Source organism: Zootoca vivipara, chromosome 6, assembly GCF_963506605.1.
Source record: "Zootoca vivipara chromosome 6, rZooViv1.1, whole genome shotgun sequence".
Classification (NCBI taxonomy): Eukaryota; Metazoa; Chordata; class Lepidosauria; order Squamata; family Lacertidae; genus Zootoca; species Zootoca vivipara.
In genome coordinates, this window is record NC_083281.1 from 3,008,933 (window position 1) to 3,026,067 (window position 17,135).

A 17,135-nucleotide genomic window follows, 5' to 3' on the forward strand; every position below is an offset into this window, starting at 1 on the left:
GCAAGGTAAGCGCTTCCAAAGGGACCCCCCACCCGCTTTGAAAGAGACGCGGCCGCAGCCGCAGGGCTCCTTTCCACACAGTTAGCCTCCGTGAAGGCATCGGAGCGCTTCTGTGGCTGCGTCCCAGTCGCGGACGCTCCGATGCCTCCGTGGAGGCCTCCATAGGCCTCGGAAACCTCGGGTTACTTACTTCCGGGTTTCGATGGTTCGTAAACCGAAAGTTCGTAACCCGAGGTGTTCGTAAACCGAGGTACCACTGTATTCAGAGGGTGGGGGGTGGGGGTGATGGGCTGATAGGAGTGGTAAACCTGTTGATGACTGTTAACGACTGTTAATGACTGCAATTGGTCTTGCGGGGGGGGGAAGCAAGGGCTGAGGTGCTAAGGAAAGCTTGATCATGTATAATGAGATAAGAATCCTATGTCTTTGTTCATTCCAGGTGGCTCCATGGTTTTAAGTTTGCTAATGAGTTGCAATTCAGCAACTTCTCTTTCCAGTCTATTTCTGAAATTCTTTTGTGATAAGACAGCTGCTTTGAGATCTTGTATAGAATGTCCTGGGAGATTGAAGTGTTCTCCTACTGGTTTCTCTGTCTTGTTTGACAGTTTCTCTGTCAATTTTTTGCATTTTTCTTTTTGTAAAATGGTTTTGATTTGACTTTACAAATTCGTTCACACTCAGAATCACAAATAATGGAAATGGCACAAGATTCTTCCGAATCCCAAGACTTCCCTCCGTGGGTGCTTTTGGCAACGTTTTCAACCACATACTATTTTCATTGTATCCAAAATCTGCGTAACATTACAAGAGTTACAGTGGTACCTTGGTTCTCAAATGCCTTGGTTCGCAAACGCCAAAAACCCAGAAGTAAGTGTTCCGGTTTTCGAACGTTTTTTGGAAGCCGGATGTCCAATGCGGCTGTCGGCTATTGTTTCCGGGGCGCCTGCACCAATCAAAAGCTGCGCCTTGGTTTTAGAAAATTTAGGAAGTCAAATGGGCTTCTGGAACAGATTAAGTTTGGTGCTTTTGTTTTTGCTATTTATTTTGCACTTTTGTTTTTGAAGCTTTTTCGGTTCATTTGTTTTTGTGACTGTGAGGAACCCCGTTCAGCTACTGATTGACTGATTGTGTGACTGCGGAAATGGATAAAATCCAAACAATGACCACCATCAGTGCAAGTAAGGGGAAAAAATAAATTTCAATTTTTATCACCTACTACAATCCTGTCTTATTTATTTTATAGTACAGTACATTGGTTTTTGCTTTCATTTTATGGATCAATGGTCTCATTAGATAATAAAATTCATGTTCAATGGCTGTTTTAGGGGTTGTTTTTAAAAGTCTGGAACGGATTAATCTGTTTTGCATGACTTTCTATGGGAAAGAAGTGCGCCTTGGTTTTGGAACGCTTTGGTTTTGGAACAGACTTCCGGAACGGATTAAGTTTGAGAACCAAGGCACCACTGTACAGCATTCTTTTGTAATCAGTTAACGGAGCAACTTTTCTCGATAATGCATGAAAACCAAAGGAGGGAACATTTCATGTAGGTAACCAACCAGCGCTTTCCAAAACATTGCAGAGATTTTCTCCGTTGCTAAAATGCTGTTGTCTTGCACCATAACACAGACACTTAACATAACACAGACACTTAACGCACACGTGCAATTTGAAGATCAGATCTCATTTTCAAGCAACTGGGAGATTTTTGTCAGGTTATTTTTTTAAAAAAAAACCCCAACTTGTAAGAACTAGGCAGAGAGTCAGCAATGCTCTCAAAATGATGGATTTTATTTCAGTTGGGGCTGGAGCCTCTTCAAGCAGAGAAATTCATAAGGACTATCTGGGGAATGTCATGTCAATCCACCCACGGCCTCTGTTGATTCTTTCCGTTGATGGGATATTCTATCAAAGAACCGTGGAATTGCAGAGCTGCAAGGGACCCCGGGGGTCCTCTAGTCCAACCCCCTGCAATGCAGGAATCTTTTGCCCAAAGTGGGACTCGAACCCGCAACCCGGGGATTAAGAGTCTTGCGATCTACCGACTGAGCTATCCACAGCAATTGTGTTTGTGGGGAGGATAATACCGTAGTTTTTCATGTATAAGACGACCCCTATTTTTTTTAACCCAAAATTAAGAAATCGGGACAGAGCTCGAACCCAAGCCCGGGGCACCCACACCAGAACCAGAACTCGAATCCAGGCCACCCATGCCAGAGCCTGATCCCAAACCCCTGCGTGTTCACCATCCATGTTTAGGATGATCCCCCAATTTTTGACTAATTATTTTTATCAAAAAGCATCGTCTTATACATGGAGGCTTTTTCGGTTCATTTCGTTTTGGAACGGACTTCCGGAACGCATTAAGTTTGAGAACCAAGGTACCGCCGCATACCAAAAAAAAAGGAGGTTCGCTTTCTGTGGCCGAACCGCTCACTCACCAGCAGGGGGAGCCAGCAGACGCTTGCGATGACCATGATGCCTAGCAGTTGCACCATCATCTCGACTTCGCTGTCTCGCCGCCGCTGGACGGACTCGGAGTCGTGGTAGACGCGGCAGAGGGTGACCACGCTGACCGTGTTGAGCAGGAAGGAGAGGCCCACGCAGAAGAGGCCGAGGAGGGCAAAGATGAGGCAGAAGGCCACGTTCCTGGGGTCGTGGAGCAGCGTCAGGAAGCACCAGGAGTTGGGGTACTGCAGGGTGTAGTCGCCCAGGCCGAAGACGGGCAGCAGGCCGAGGAGGAAGCCCCCGGCCCATACCAGCCCCACCAGGGTCCACGCCCGGCGTTTGGTCATCTTCGTGGAGCGGGAGAAGGGCCGGTTGATGCCCAGGAAGCGTTCTCCGGCCATGGTGGCTCCCAGGAGCAGGGGGCACACCCCGAAAAAGACCATCACCATCCCCATGAAGCGGCAGAGGTGGCAGCCGGGGTCCACCAGCCTCCAGTCAAAGCGGGTGAAGTGGTAGGGCACCACGATGGAGAAGGTCAGCAGCAGGCCCATGAAGTCCGTGGCCACCAGCCCACACAGGAAGACCAGGAAAGACGAGCGCGAGCGGCTGTGCATCTTCCTGGAGGAGTTGACCAGCACGCAGAAGGCGAACAGGTTGGAGGAGAGGCCGATGAGGCCGAAAACGGTGGAGAACCACGGCGAGGCGGCCGCGTCGCCGCGGTACGCCTCCGTGCCGTTGGCGCCCCGGAAGCAAGAGCCGAGGCTGCGGTTCTCGGTGGAGTTCGCCATCGCCCCTGTGCTCAGTGCGGTCCTGCGGAAGGAGACTCGCCGAGGGGTCCTCCTGGGCGCGAGGTGCCGTCGCCCGGTGGTCTGGTGGCGCCCATCGCGCGGCGCAGTGGGGTCAGTCTCGGTCTTTGGGTGTCGGCTCTTAGCAGAGGGAGAAGAGAGAGAGGAAGAGAGTGTCAGGTCTCATCCGGACAACCTGTTTACTGAGCGGTCTCCCCCAGGAGGTTGTGGACCTCCAATGGAAGTCTGGCTTCCAGGTCAAGGGAAGTCAGAGTGCCGCTCTATTCTGCCTCGGTCAGTCCTGTGTCCCATTCTGGGTGCCACAGTTTAAGAAGGAAATTTACAAGCTGGAAGGTGTGCAGAGGAGGGCAACCAAGATGCTCAAGGAGGGTTGGGGTAACTGTGCTCCTGAAGGACCAGGTGTGCAGCCTGGGGGTCATTTTGGACTGACAGCTGTCCATGGAGGCACAGGTCAATTCTGTGTGCAGGGAACTGTCTCCCAGCTCCATCTGGAACGCAGGATGAGACCCTCCCTGTCCACAGACTGTCTCGCCAGAGTGGTGCATGCTCTGGTTGTCTCCCGCTTGGACTACTGCCATGCGCTCTCTGTGGGGCTACCTTTGAAGGTGACCCGGAAACTACAACTAATCCAGAATGCGGCAGCCAGACTGGGTACTGGGAACAGCTGCTGAGACCACATAACACCAGTCCTGAAAGACCTACATTAGCTCCCAGGATGTTTCCAAGCACAATTCAAAGTGTTGGTGCTGACCTTGAAAGCCCTAAACAGCCCTGTATCCCGGAAGGAGCGTCTCCACCCTAGCAGGACATGTGAAAAGGATCTAGGGGTCTTGGTGGACCACAAGCTCAACAATGAGTCCACTGCGTGATGCAGCAGCAAAAAAAGGCGAATGCTATTCTAGGCTGCATCCACAGAAGTCCAGATCAAGGGAAGCCATAGTCCCAGTTTCTTCTGCCTGGGTCAGACCACACCTGGAGTCCTGTGCCCAGTTCTGGGTGCCTCAATTTAAGAAGGAGGTTGACAAGCTGGAAGGTGTGCAGAGGAAGGTGACTGAGATGATCAAGGGTCTGGAAACCGAGCCTGATGAGGAACGGTTGAAGGAGCTGGGGATGTTTAGCCTGGAAAAGAGGAGACTGAGAGAAGATAGGAGAGCCACCTTCCAATATCTGAAGGGCTGTCCCATGAAAGATGGAACCAGCTTGCTTTCTCCTACTGCAGAGGGTCGAACTCAAACCCATGGCTTCAAGAAAGGAGATTCCGACTAAACATAAGGAAGAACTTTCTGGCAGTAGGAGCTGTTTGACGGTGGGACGGACTCCCATCGGGTGGACGATCCTTCCTTGGAGGTTTTTTAAGCAGAGCTCGGATGGCTATCTGTTGTGGATGCTTTAGCTGAGATTCCTGCATTGCAGCGGGTTGGGCTAGATGAGCCCTGGGTGTCCCTTTCAACTACGATTCTATGATTCATGACAGGTGGCCATTCAACCTCTGCTTTAAAACCTCCAAGGAAAGAGAACCCTCCACCTTCCGAAGGACTCAGTCCAGCTGTCAAAGAGATCTTGCCACCCCAAAACATTAGGAAGAACTTCCTGACAGTAAGAGCTGTTCGGCAGTGGAATTTGCTACCAAGGAGTGTGGTGGAGTCTCCTTCTTTGGAGGTCTTTAAGAAGAGGCTTGACAGGCATATGTCAAGAATGCTTTGATGGTGTTTCCTGCTCGGCAGGGGGTTGGACTGGATGGCCCTTCTGGTCTCTTCCAACTCTATGATTCTTTGATTCTATGATTCCTCTTGATGTCTAGTCAGCAAGAATTGGGATCCCAGCCAGAGTGCCATTGGCTTCCACTCAGCAAATTGAGCAAAACCATTTGTGGAAAGTTAGGGTAATCCCCTGTTCTCTGCATTGTTTAAAAGAACTTGTATCCAGCTTTTCAGCAGTCCGATGGCCCCTAAGTTATCCGAAGACATCGGTGACGGATGAGTTTATTCCCAGATCTTCTCTCCATCCCTCCCCAGACACCCTGAAAGGAGATGGCCGGACGTTGCCCTCATTTTCCTGAAGAAGAAAATGAATAATCACAAGTAAGGTTGGGATGGTGGGGGTGGAAAGGGCCACCCAGCCTTCCTTCTTCCCAGGAAAAGAAAAGCATGAATGTTATCATGAATTATTTGGGCGCATTCCTCAAATATTAGAAAACAATTCCCAATCCTTAAGCACAAATTGGGACATATTTTGGGGGAAAAGGCTTATTTGCTTTTTATTTCAGTCCTCGAAGTTTTGCTGAACATGATAAGGAAAGATGAAGAAGTTAAAGGGATAGTAAAGGTAAAGGGGCCCCTGACCATCAGGTCCAGTCGTGTCCGACTCTGGGGTTGTGGCGCTCATCTCGCTCTATAGGCCGAGGGAGCCGGCGTTTGTCCGCAGACAGCTTCCGGGTCATGTGGCCAGCATGACTAAGTTGCTTCTGGTGAACCAGAGCAGCGCACGGAAACACCATTTACCTTCCCGCCGGAGCAGTCCCTATTTATCTACTTGCAGTTTGAGGTGCTTTCGAACTGCTAGGTTGGCAGGAGCTGGGACCGAACAATGGGAACTCACCCCGTTGCAGGGATTCGAACCGCCGACCTTCTGATCAGCAAGCCCTAGGCTCTGTAGTTTAACCCACAGCGCCACCTGGGTCCCTACAAAGGGATAGTAGCGGGTTCTAAACAATATAAGTTAAAAGCCTTTGCTGATGGCTTGGTGTTGATCCAGAAACCAGAATACAAGGGTTCGGACAAGTTGCAGGTTTTAAATTGAACAAAAGTAAAACCAAAGGTTTTTTTGGGGGGGGGGTTATAGTTAGAGGGAAAAGTAGGTTACAGGAAATTATTGGTTTGAGTTTTGTTAAAAAGGTGAAGTATCTGGGTGTGAATATGACGGCAAAAAAATTGAATTTGTATAAAGATAATTATGACAAGTTATGGAATGAAATTAAGAGAGATTTGGATATTTGGACGAATCTAAAGTTATCTATGTTGGGCCGAATTTCAGCTGTGAAGATGAATGTATTGCCAAAAATGTTCTTTTTATTTCAAGCGCTTCCTATTATTGACAAGATGAATCGTGGGCTTTGAAGACACTCAAACTCAGGACGAAATGTGCTAAGAGGAAGGCACACTTGGCAAACCCTCACCAGGATCAACTCCCACTGTGGAAGGACGTGTGGATCCAGAATTGGCCTCCACAGTCACTTACAGACTCACTGTTAAAACTGTGCTTATGGAAGACAATCTTACTCAGCTACGAGGGTTCGTCAAAGAAGAAAAAGATATTCATTGAATCGTAGAGTTGGAAGGGATCCCAGGGTCATCTAGTCCAACCCCCTGCAATGCAGGAAGCCCAGCTAAAGCATCCATGACAGATGGTCAGCCAACCTCTGCTTAAAAACTTCCAAGGAAGGAGAGTCCATCACCTTCCATCCCACTATCGGACAGCTCTGACTGCCAGAAAATTCCTCCTGGTGTTGAGTCAGAATCTCCTTTCCTGCAACTTGAAGCCATGGGTTCGAGTCCTACCTTCCCGAGCAGGAGAAAACAAGCTTGCTTCCAGGTGACAGCCCATCAGATATTGGAAGATGGCTCTTATATCCTCTCAGTCTCCTCTTTTCCAGGCTCCTCTTTTTCCAGCTCCTTCAACCGTTCCTCATCAGGCTCGGTTTCCAGACCCTTGATCGTCTGGGTCGCCCTCCTCTGCACACCTTCCAGCTTGTCAACCTCCTTCTTAAATTGAGGTGCCCAGAACTGGACACAGTATTCCAGGCGTTGTCTGACCAAGGCAGAATAGAGCGCAACTATGACTTAAATCTGGACACTAGACTTCTGTTGATGCAGCCTAGAATTGCATTCGCTTTTCCCCCGCTGCTGCATCGCACACATTCTGCATTTCTGACCATGGCTTAGGATCGGAGCGCTTGCAAGATGGGAGCATTTGCCTCCTCCGATTCTGGGAAGCTCTCTGAGGGGGCCAGGATCGGCCCTCGGCATGTGTGAAATTGCCCCGCAGACATTTGACCCCACAGATCAGACAAACATCGCAACTGCTTTCCCTCGGACCGTAAATCAACCCTGTAATAAAACAGGAATTCCTATCGCTTCCAGGAACTGACGCAAGATTAGGAGAAGCCAGCCAAGGATATGGGGCCGGGGGCAACCAGCTGGGACGGGCCGCCCTTAGAAGCACAAATTTATTTAAGCAGGGAGCATCCCACTGGGAGCAGGGGGTCAAGAAACAGAAGCTGCGTGGCTGATCTTATAGCTCGCCACTGACGACATCCAAGCCACCCACTTGAAGCACATTCATTTCCCCAGAGAATCTAGGAACTGTCGTTTCCTGGAGCTACAACTCCCAGCACAAACTACAGTTCCCAGAATTTTTATTTGGGGGGGGGCAGGTTCTTTTTCAGTAGGTGAAGAAAGATGGAAAGGAAAGACCAGTGGAAAGGAACGTATCGACGTCAGAAGCTGCCTTATACAGTCAGAGCATCTACCTCAGTTTTGTCTACTGTTACAGGAATTCTAAGGCCTTATATATATACGGTATATAAGATATATGTTCATAAATGTACAAGGCAAACACGTAAATAAGTATATAAATAACCATGTGTCTGCAATAGTACAGGAGAGTAATCCCGAAGCTGTTTTGACTCTCCCAAATTAACCTCAAATATCTCTCTGAAAGGAAGAAGGAAATGGAAAAAGTTGTTCCAATTGTCTTTGGCCTGTAGGGGCTTAAACCTCCCTTTTCAAATACAGTTTGGCAAGTATCTGTGAAGCTGAGCAAAGCTATCAATATGCATAAGTGGTATCTGAAGAAGTGTGCATGCACACGAAAGCTCATACCAAAATAAAAACTTAGTTGGTCTTTAAGGTGCTACTGAAGGAATTTTTTAATATGCATAAGAGATTCAGGAACTAAGTATTTACCATCTCCAAGGAATGGCCAGGCTACCCAGAAAAGGCAATTGATAAGGTATGATCAGGTATCCCGGCAGACAGGAGAGAAGCAACACACTCAAATTTCTGCTGGGGACCACCTCGTTCTGTCATGTATATATGATGTTTTGGGGGGTGGTCTTGAGCTACAGGGGAGGCAATTTCTAAAGTCTATATATTGCACATCAATGTTCAGGGTTCCCCTCCTCCCTCCCTGTGTGGGGTGAGCGGGGGACCCTGTTGCAACAGTTTAATAAAGATCAGGCTTACTAGCCGCTTTGCTTCTCAATATTCTCTGCTTGGCCTCTGTTATTTTCTCCTTCCGATAGGGAACCTACTTAAGGACTCTGTACGGGCTCTCGGATACCCCAACCAATCAGTAGCTGAGCTGGGTTCCACACAGTCACAAAAACAAATGAACCGAAAAAGCCTCAAAAACAAAAACGCAAAATAAATAGCAAAAACAAAAGTGCCAATCTTAATCTGTTCCAGAAGACCATTTGACTTCCGAAATGTTCGGAAACCGAGGCGCGGCTTCTGATTGGCACAGGCGCCCCGGAAACAAAAGCCGACAGCCGCATTGGACGTTCGGCTTCTGGAAAACATTCGCAAACCGGAACACTCGCTTCGGGGGTTTTGGCATTTGGAAACCAAGGCGTTTGAGTACCAAGGTACCACTGTACCAGTCACAGGAAACCACAGGAGGGGAGAGAGCTCTTGTGGTCGGATCCTGCTTCAGCAGGCTCCTCTAGGAAGGGACCCTATGGGGTCATTTAGTCCAACCCCCTGCAATGTTCTTATCTTCTTATTTGGATAATAATAATAATAATAATAATAATAATAATAATAATAATAATAATAATGGATTATGGAGAAAGCTAGAGAGTTCCAGAAAAACGTCTACTTCTGCTTCATTGACTATGCAAAAGCCTTTGACTGTGTCGACCACAGCAAACTATGGCAAGTTCTTAAAGAAATGGGAGTGCCTGATCACCTCATCTGTCTCCTGAGAAATCTCTATGTGGGACAAGAAGCTACAGTTAGAACTGGATATGGAACAACTGATTGGTTCAAAATTGGGAAAGGAGTACGACAAGGTTGTATATTGTCTCCCTGCTTATTTAACTTATATGCAGAATTCATCATGCGAAAGGCTGGACTAGATGAATCCCAAGCAGGAATTAAGATTGCCGGAAGAAATATCAACAACCTCAGATATGCAGATGACACAACCTTGATGGCAGAAAGCGAGGAGGAATTAAAGAACCTTTTAATGAGGGTGAAAGAGGAGAGCGCAAAATATGGTCTGAAGCTCAACATCAAAAAAACCAAGATCATGGCCACTGGTCCCATCACCTCCTGGCAAATAGAAGGGGAAGAAATGGAGGCAGTGAGAGATTTCACCTTCTTGGGCTCCTTGATCACTGCAGATGGTGACAGCAGTCACGAAATTAAAAGACGCCTGCTTCTTGGGAGAAAAGCAATGACAAACCTAGACAGCATCTTAAAAAGCAGAGACATCACCTTGCCGACAAAGGTCCGTATAGTTAAAGCTATGGTTTTCCCAGTAGTGATGTATGGAAGTGAGAGCTGGACCATAAAGAAGGCTGATCGCCGAAGAATTGATGCTTTTGAATTATGGTGCTGGAGGAGACTCTTGAGAGTCCCATGGACTGCTAGAAGATCAAACCTATCCATTCTTAAGGAAATCAGCCCTGAGTGCTCCCTGGAAGGACAGATCGTGAAGCTGAGGCTCCAATACTTTGGCCACTGCATGAGAAGAGAAGAATCCTTGGAAAAGACCCTGATGTTGGGAAAGATTGAGGGCACTAGGAGAAGGGGACGTCAGAGGACAAGATGGTTGGACAGTGTTCTCGAAGCTACGAACATGAATTTGACCAAACTGCGGGAGGCAGTGCAAGACAGGAGTGCCTGGCGTGCTATGGTCCATGGGGTCACGAAGAGTCGGACACGACTAAAAGACTAAACAACAACAACAACAACAACAATAATAATAATAGGAAAATTAAATTATTTTCTAAACACATCAGTTCCACTTCCAGTCACCTGTCTCCAACTAATGAATTAATGCCTGGGCTGAGGAAAAGGGGAGGGGCTTGTTTTTTTAAAAAAAATTCTTTCCCCCAGGCCTTAAAAGGTAAAGGTGAAGGGACCCCTGACCATTAGGTCCAGTCGTGACTGACTCTGGGGTTGCGGCGCTCATTTTGCATTATTGGCCAAGGAAGCCGGCGTACAACTTCCAGGTCATGTGGCCAGCATGACTAAGCCGCTTTTGGCGAAACCAGAGCAGCGCACGGAAACGCCGTTTACCTTCCCGCTGTAGCGGTCCCTATTTATCTATTTGCACTTTGACGTGCTTTCGAACTGCTAGGTTGGCAGGAACTGGGACCGAGCAACGGGAGCTCACCCCGTCGCGGGGATTCGAACAGCTGACCTTCTGATCGGCAAGCCCTAGGCTCTGTGGTTTAGACCACAGCACCACCCGCGTCCCACTCCAGGCCTTAAAAGCCATTACAAATTGTGGCCGCAGATCCCTGGGGCCTCTAAGTGGCGTCTAATGGTATTTGAGGAATCCACTTTGGTTTGTTGAACATCTCATCAAGGGTTTTCAATGAAGCCGGAGAGAAAAGTCTGTTAATTCTTTTCTAAGCCTTTGGTTTTTAACTTCCTTACGGTTTCAACGGCATGTTTTTTTACGTACCGTCAGTGCTTTTTTTTTCCCTTAAAAAATGTTTAGGGGGTACTCTCATTTTGACTCAAGAAAACCGCCATTTTATAGTTCAAATTGGGGAAAATAAATACAGTAAATGGACAAAAGTACAAAGATTCACAAAACGTTTAGGAGTATGCGTCCCCCTGCAGAGAAAAAAGCACTGCATACCGTGATTGTGAAACTTCTTTGATACTTTTTTTAAAAAAAAAACAGCAATATTTTCACAAATAAAATAGAGATCTGCTGTGAGCCTGAGAGGCGCCAGGAAGGCGAACATCGACCAAACAACAATACAGTGGAACCTCGGTTTATGAACACCTCGGTTTACGAATTTTCGGTTTACGAATGCCGCGGACCCATCTGGAACGGATTAATTCACTTTCCATTACTTTCAATGGGAAAGTTCGCTTCAGTTTATGAACGCTTCAGTTTATGAACAGACTTCCGGAACCAATTACACCCATGCTTCGGGTTAAGTACGCTTCAGGTTGAGCACTCCGCGGACCCGTCTGGAACGGATTAATCCACTTTCCATTACTTTCAATGGGAACGTTCGCTTCAGTTTATGAACGCTTCAGTTTATGAACAGACTTCCGGAACCAATTGTGTTCATAAACCAAGGTACCACTGTATTGCTCTATCGTATGTGGTGGAATTGTAAGGTGGTAAAAGGATTTTGGGAAATGATATATAATGAGTTGAAAAAAATGCTTAAAATAACCATTGCTTTTTTTAAAAAAACACCCTGAATTTTTCTTTTTAGGAATTTTAGGTGCCAAAATCCCAAGGGAGCATTAAATACTATTTATGTATGTGACCACGGTTGCGAGGATGTTATTGGTCCAGAGATGGAAAGAAGATAAAGTCCCAAGCCGAGAAGAATGGCAGATCAAGTGGATGAATTATGGCAAAATGGCAAAAATGGAAGAATCAGAAATCAGGAAGACCACATTTTTTATGAGGAATGGGGAAAATTTGTAACTTATCTTAAAGACCATTGTAAACAGTTAAAATCATTAGTAGTATTGGAATATCACTTGTAGTTTAAGGGTGAATTATACCTGTATTGATAAACACTGTGAGTTAGTTGGTCCGTCTTACTAGAAGGCAATTCCCAGTCTGAGAAGTTGGTAAAAAGAAAGAAAGAAAGAAAGAAAGAAAGAAAGAAAGAAAGAAAGAAAGAAAGAAAGAAAGGGGAGAGATGGGCATTGAAGAGGAAAGGGAGTGGGGAGGGAGGGAGGGAGGGAGGGAGGGAGGGAGGGAAGGAAGGAAGGAAGGAAGGAAGGAAGGAAGGAAGGAAGGAAGGAAGGAAGGAAGGAAGGAGAGAGAGAGAGAGAGAGAGAGAGAGAGAGAGAGAGAGAGAGAGAGAGAGAGAGAGAGAGAGAGAGAGAGAGAGAGAGATGGGCATTGAAGAGGAGGAAGGGATGGGGGAGGGAAGGAAGGAAGAAAAGACAGACAGACAGACAGACAGACAGACAGACAGACAGACAGACAGACAGACAGACAGACAGACAGATGGACAATGAAGAGGAAAGGGGAAGGAAGGAAGGAAGGAAGGAAGGAAGGAAGGAAGGAAGGAAGGAAGGAAGGAAGGAAGGAGAGTGAGAGGTGGGCACTGGAGAGAAAACGGGATGGGGGAGGAAAGGAAGGAAGGAAAGAAGGAAGGAAAGAATGAAGGAGAGAGAGATGGGCATTGAAGAGGAAAGGGAAGGAGGGAAGGGAAGGGAAGGGAAGGGAAGCAAGCACATTTGCAAATTGAAATTCTGAAATCATTTTGAAATGACTCAAAGCCCTTCCTAGCGTCTTCCTTGCAAGGGAGGACTTGGTCTGGAGAGCTGGAATGAGGCCACGGGCCAAGAGACAGGGAGATGATCGCACAAGTCTCCCAGAGGCTAAGACAGCAGCTAATAAGTCACGGAGGGGGCTGGAATTTGGCCTGGTGAGATGCTCGAGGGGGAGGACCAACGCACACCCCATCAATCCCCATCGCTGGCGGCCCTCCTGGGACGCCGCAACCGAAAACGGTCTGGAAAAGAGGACCTTGCCTTTTTCCTCAGAAAAAAAATGTCACATCTGGGAAAGGCTAGGAATGCCAGAAACCCCACAGAGGTTTCTTAACACCCATGGGGGGGGGGCTGGAATGACCCAGGGCGGTTGAAGAACACCATCCCTCTTTGAGGAGAACTCCGAGAGGCAGCGCGGTACAGTGGTTAGAGTCTCGGGCCAGGACCTGGGAAGAGACCCGAGTTCGAATCCCCCCCCAACTCGAGCTCACTGGGTGCCCTCTAGCCGGTAGCTCTGCCTAACCTGCCTCACAAGGTTGTTGTGGGGATTAAAATGGGGAGGAGGAGAATTATGCTTGCCACTTCGAGTTGCTTGGAGGGAAGGCAGGAGATGTTGAAAATAAATAAAATGGCAGCTCGGACGGGGAAATTAACAAACTACAAGTCTCAGGGAACCCATGGATGTTTCATACTGTTCCATTTTTTTTTATTACTTTTATCAATGATCATCACACATAAATCATAATCATTCTACACACAGGATTCTCTCAATCCCAGAACTTCCCTGCATGGTTTCCCTAGATAGTCTTTTCCAGCTGCATCGTATAATATTCTCCAAATTTTCTTAAAACTCAGTTCTTTCCATAGTTCTCACTACATTGCAAGCACTTTTTAAAAACCCTGCCAATGCTTTTTATTGTTTACAGTGTTTTTTTTAAGGCAACGTCTAAAACTTCCTCATTCTTTGTTAAATTTATTGTCTTCTTGAGCTCTGATTTTCCCGGTCGGGCTGTTTTATACTGCATCCTGGGATGCGGGTGGCGCTGTGGTCTAAACCACTGAGCCTAGGGCTTGACGATCAGAAGGTCGGCGGTTCGAATCCCCGCAACAGGGTGAGCTCCCATTGCTCGGTCCCTGCTCCTGGCAACCTAGCAGTTCAAAAGCACCTCAAAGTGCAAGTAGAGAAATAGGTACCACTCCAGCGGGAAGGTAAACGGCGTTTCCATGCGCTGCTCTGTTTCGCCAGAAGCGGCTTAGTCATGCTGGCCACATGACCCGGAAGCTGTACGCCAGCTCCCTCGGCCGGTAAAGCGAGATGAGCACCGCAACCCCAGAGTCATCCGTGACTGGACCTAATGGTCAGGGGCCCCTTTACCTTTACCTAAATACCTCCTGCATTCTGCACATGGGCTAGAAACCACTGGATTCAAGTCATTCAGTTTTCAGACCCTGCGTCATTCCACTTTAAGGATGAAGATGGGGGGTCAGAATTCAGCAACCTTTTTGGGGAGGGACAGGTTAAAGAAGGCCCATTTTGACAGCCCTACACATCCCCTTCCATTGCAAAGCGCGTAGTCAACATTTCCACGGCCAATCCAAAACAATGTAGGATGGCGTAAGTTTCTAGTCCTCATGCCCCCGCCCAAAAGGTAAGTTTTAAAATAGGAACCAAGCTTTGCACTATGCCAGACAGCTGGTACATCAATCTCAGTGTTGGCAGCACTGACTGGCAACAGCTGTACGAGGGTTCAGACCCAAGCCTTACCTGGAGGTGACAGGAATCGAACCCAGCACCTCCGCCACTGTACTGCTGCCCTTCCCCCTGTGCACCGCGTCCTACTTAGAGTAGACCCATTCAGATGAATGGGCCTGATCTCCTTCCACCACCACCACCACCCTGGGGAGAAAAGAGAGAAGAAATAAATTTGCCCTGCCTCCTTCCAGATATCTGAAGGCAGCCATTGCATCCCACCTTAAAAACATACCCAATTGCTGTACGCAAGAATCGATTTATGCAGAAGATTCTGTCCTGGGCAATTTATGACCGCGCCAAGGCATCCCTCACCCAGCCAAAAAGTAGCATTTGGAGTCGGTGGATATTGAAGCCCGGAAGAGACAGAGGAGGCGAGGGCTGAGGACACTACTTAAATTCCTGTTTTGGGGGCTTGTAGGAACATGCCTTGGGGAAGGTCTACAGAGCTCAACTGAAAAGGCAGACAGACATCCTCCGGCAGCCAGGAGAACTCAGAAGCTGGCCAGGTTGCCAACTTCCCAGGAAACCCCACCCAAGCCTGCTCCTGGACAGGCTCTCTTTCTACGGTTCTCAAAACCCCAACTCGAGATGCAAAACATTCTCCACCCTGTGGTGTCGTCTTGTAAAAGGGAACCCTACTTTCCAGGGACAGTCCACGATTTACAGGAGCCATTCCAGTTTCTTATTTGATCCCGGGACCCGGAATGCCCCACTTTTCCTTGGGACATCCCTATTTTCACAGGAGAAATGTTGGAGGGGATGGAATAGGACGTCCCTATTTTCATGGGAGAAATGTTGGAGGGGATGGAATAGGACGTCTCTATTTTCATGGGAGAAATGTTGGAGGGGATGGAAAAGGACGTCCCTATTTTCATCAGATAAATATTGGAGGGGATGGAGTTATGAAACCCCTGAGCCATCTGAAAGCAGTCCTTTATAGGGAAGTTTTTTTATTAAAAATGTTTTAAGTTTTTATTGTTTTGAAGTATGTTGGAAGCAACCCAGAGTGGCTGGGACGACCCAGTTGGATGGATGGGGTATAAATCATAGAATCGGAGAACAGTAGAGATGAAAGGGACCCCCAGGGCTCATCTAGTCCAACCCCCCCACAATGCAGGAATCTCAGCTAAAGCATCCAGGACAGACGGCTATCAAAGTCCTGCTTAAAAACCACCAAGGAAGGAGATTCCGTCACCTTCCATCCCACTGTCGAACAGCTCTTATTGTCAGAAATGTTTTCTTGACATTTTATTGGAGTCTCCTTTCTTGGAGCTTGGAGCCACGGGTTCGAGTCCTACCTTCCAGAGCAGGAGAAAACAAGCTTGCTCCATCCTCCATGGGACAGCCCTTGAGATATTTGATTTGGAGATGACTATCCTATCTCCCTCTCTGTCTCCTAATAGTCAAATTATTGTCATTACGGAATAGGACATCCCTGTTTCTATCGGAGAAATGTTGGAGGGGATGGGGTCACTGGGCTAACAGCTGCCGATATTTCCGCAAAAGGCGCTGAATGGGTATTGCTGCCTTTAATGGGAATTGATGGCTGGTGCCTGCTAGCTGAAACCCCGTTAATTCCCGGGTTTTGCTTTGACTTCTTCGTTCATCGCTCCATTTTTGTCTCGAGCTTTCTGTCTCCCCCTTGATTGTCTTGCTAGGAAGGCAGGGTGGAGTTATCGATTTATCTGCATCCCAACACCCCCAGGTACTCATGCCAAAGGAATGTCCCCTTGGCTCTCTGTGAGTCCTCTGAAGGTTCCCCCCCCCAAGCAAAAACTGCTTCCAACTTTCCTCCTTTTCCATCCACAACTCCCTGCCATTAGCAGAAATTAAAAATAAACCCCTCAGCTCAGAGATCCTCGGATGGGATTCGCTGGAGGGAAGGAATTTGCTGTTTTGTTTTGCCTTGCAATGCCAACACAGGCAAGCCAGCCTGGGAACGGACCTTGTGAAGCAAAGAGGCAAAAAACGGGCTGCGAATTTCGCCCTTCCACCCTCCTCAGTGTCAATAGCTGCTGCCTTCCTTTCTGCACATCGTCTTCACGGCCTTAATATTAGTTTGGCAGCTCCACTCCTTTATTTATGGACACTTGGTTGGTTGGGCATCCTATTGAGAGAGGATAATCGCAAATTGTGGACTCTCCTTCCTTGGAGGATTTTAAGCAGAGGTCGGACGGACATCTGTCATTGATGCTTTAGCATTGCAGATTCCTGCATTGCAGGGGGTTGGACTGGATGACCTGCAGGGTCCAAATTAAGGTAAAGGGGCCCCTGACCATCAGGTCCATTCGTGTCCGACTCAGGGGTTGCGGCGCTCATCTCGTGTTATTGGCCGAGGGATCCGGCGTTTGTCCGCAGACAGCTTCCGGGTCATGTGGCCAGCATGACAAAGCTGCTTCTGGTGAACCAGAGCAGCGCACGGAAACACCGTTTACCTTCCCGCCGGAGCGGTCCCTATTTATCTACTTGCACTTTGAGGTGCTTTCGAGCTGCTAGGTGGGCAGGAGCTGGGACTGAGCAACGGGAGCTCACCCCATTGCAGGGATTCGAACCGCCAACCTTCTGATCAGCAAGCCCTAGACTCTGTGGTTTAACCCACAGCGCCACTCAGGGTCCAAATTAGATTCTCTTAATTTTGC

General features: G+C 47.9%; 1 protein-coding gene across 1 annotated transcript in view; it reads right to left on the reverse strand.

Moving 5' to 3' along the window:
• The window catches only part of TBXA2R (thromboxane A2 receptor), a 28,326-nt gene that overhangs the window by 2,255 nt on the left and 8,936 nt on the right, over positions 1–17,135 (reverse strand). Inside the window, exon 2 of the mRNA XM_060275312.1 lies at positions 2,440–3,372. Coding sequence (XP_060131295.1) covers positions 2,440–3,234 — 795 coding nt within the window. The 5' untranslated portion in view covers positions 3,235–3,372. The remainder of the gene's footprint in view (positions 1–2,439; positions 3,373–17,135) is intronic.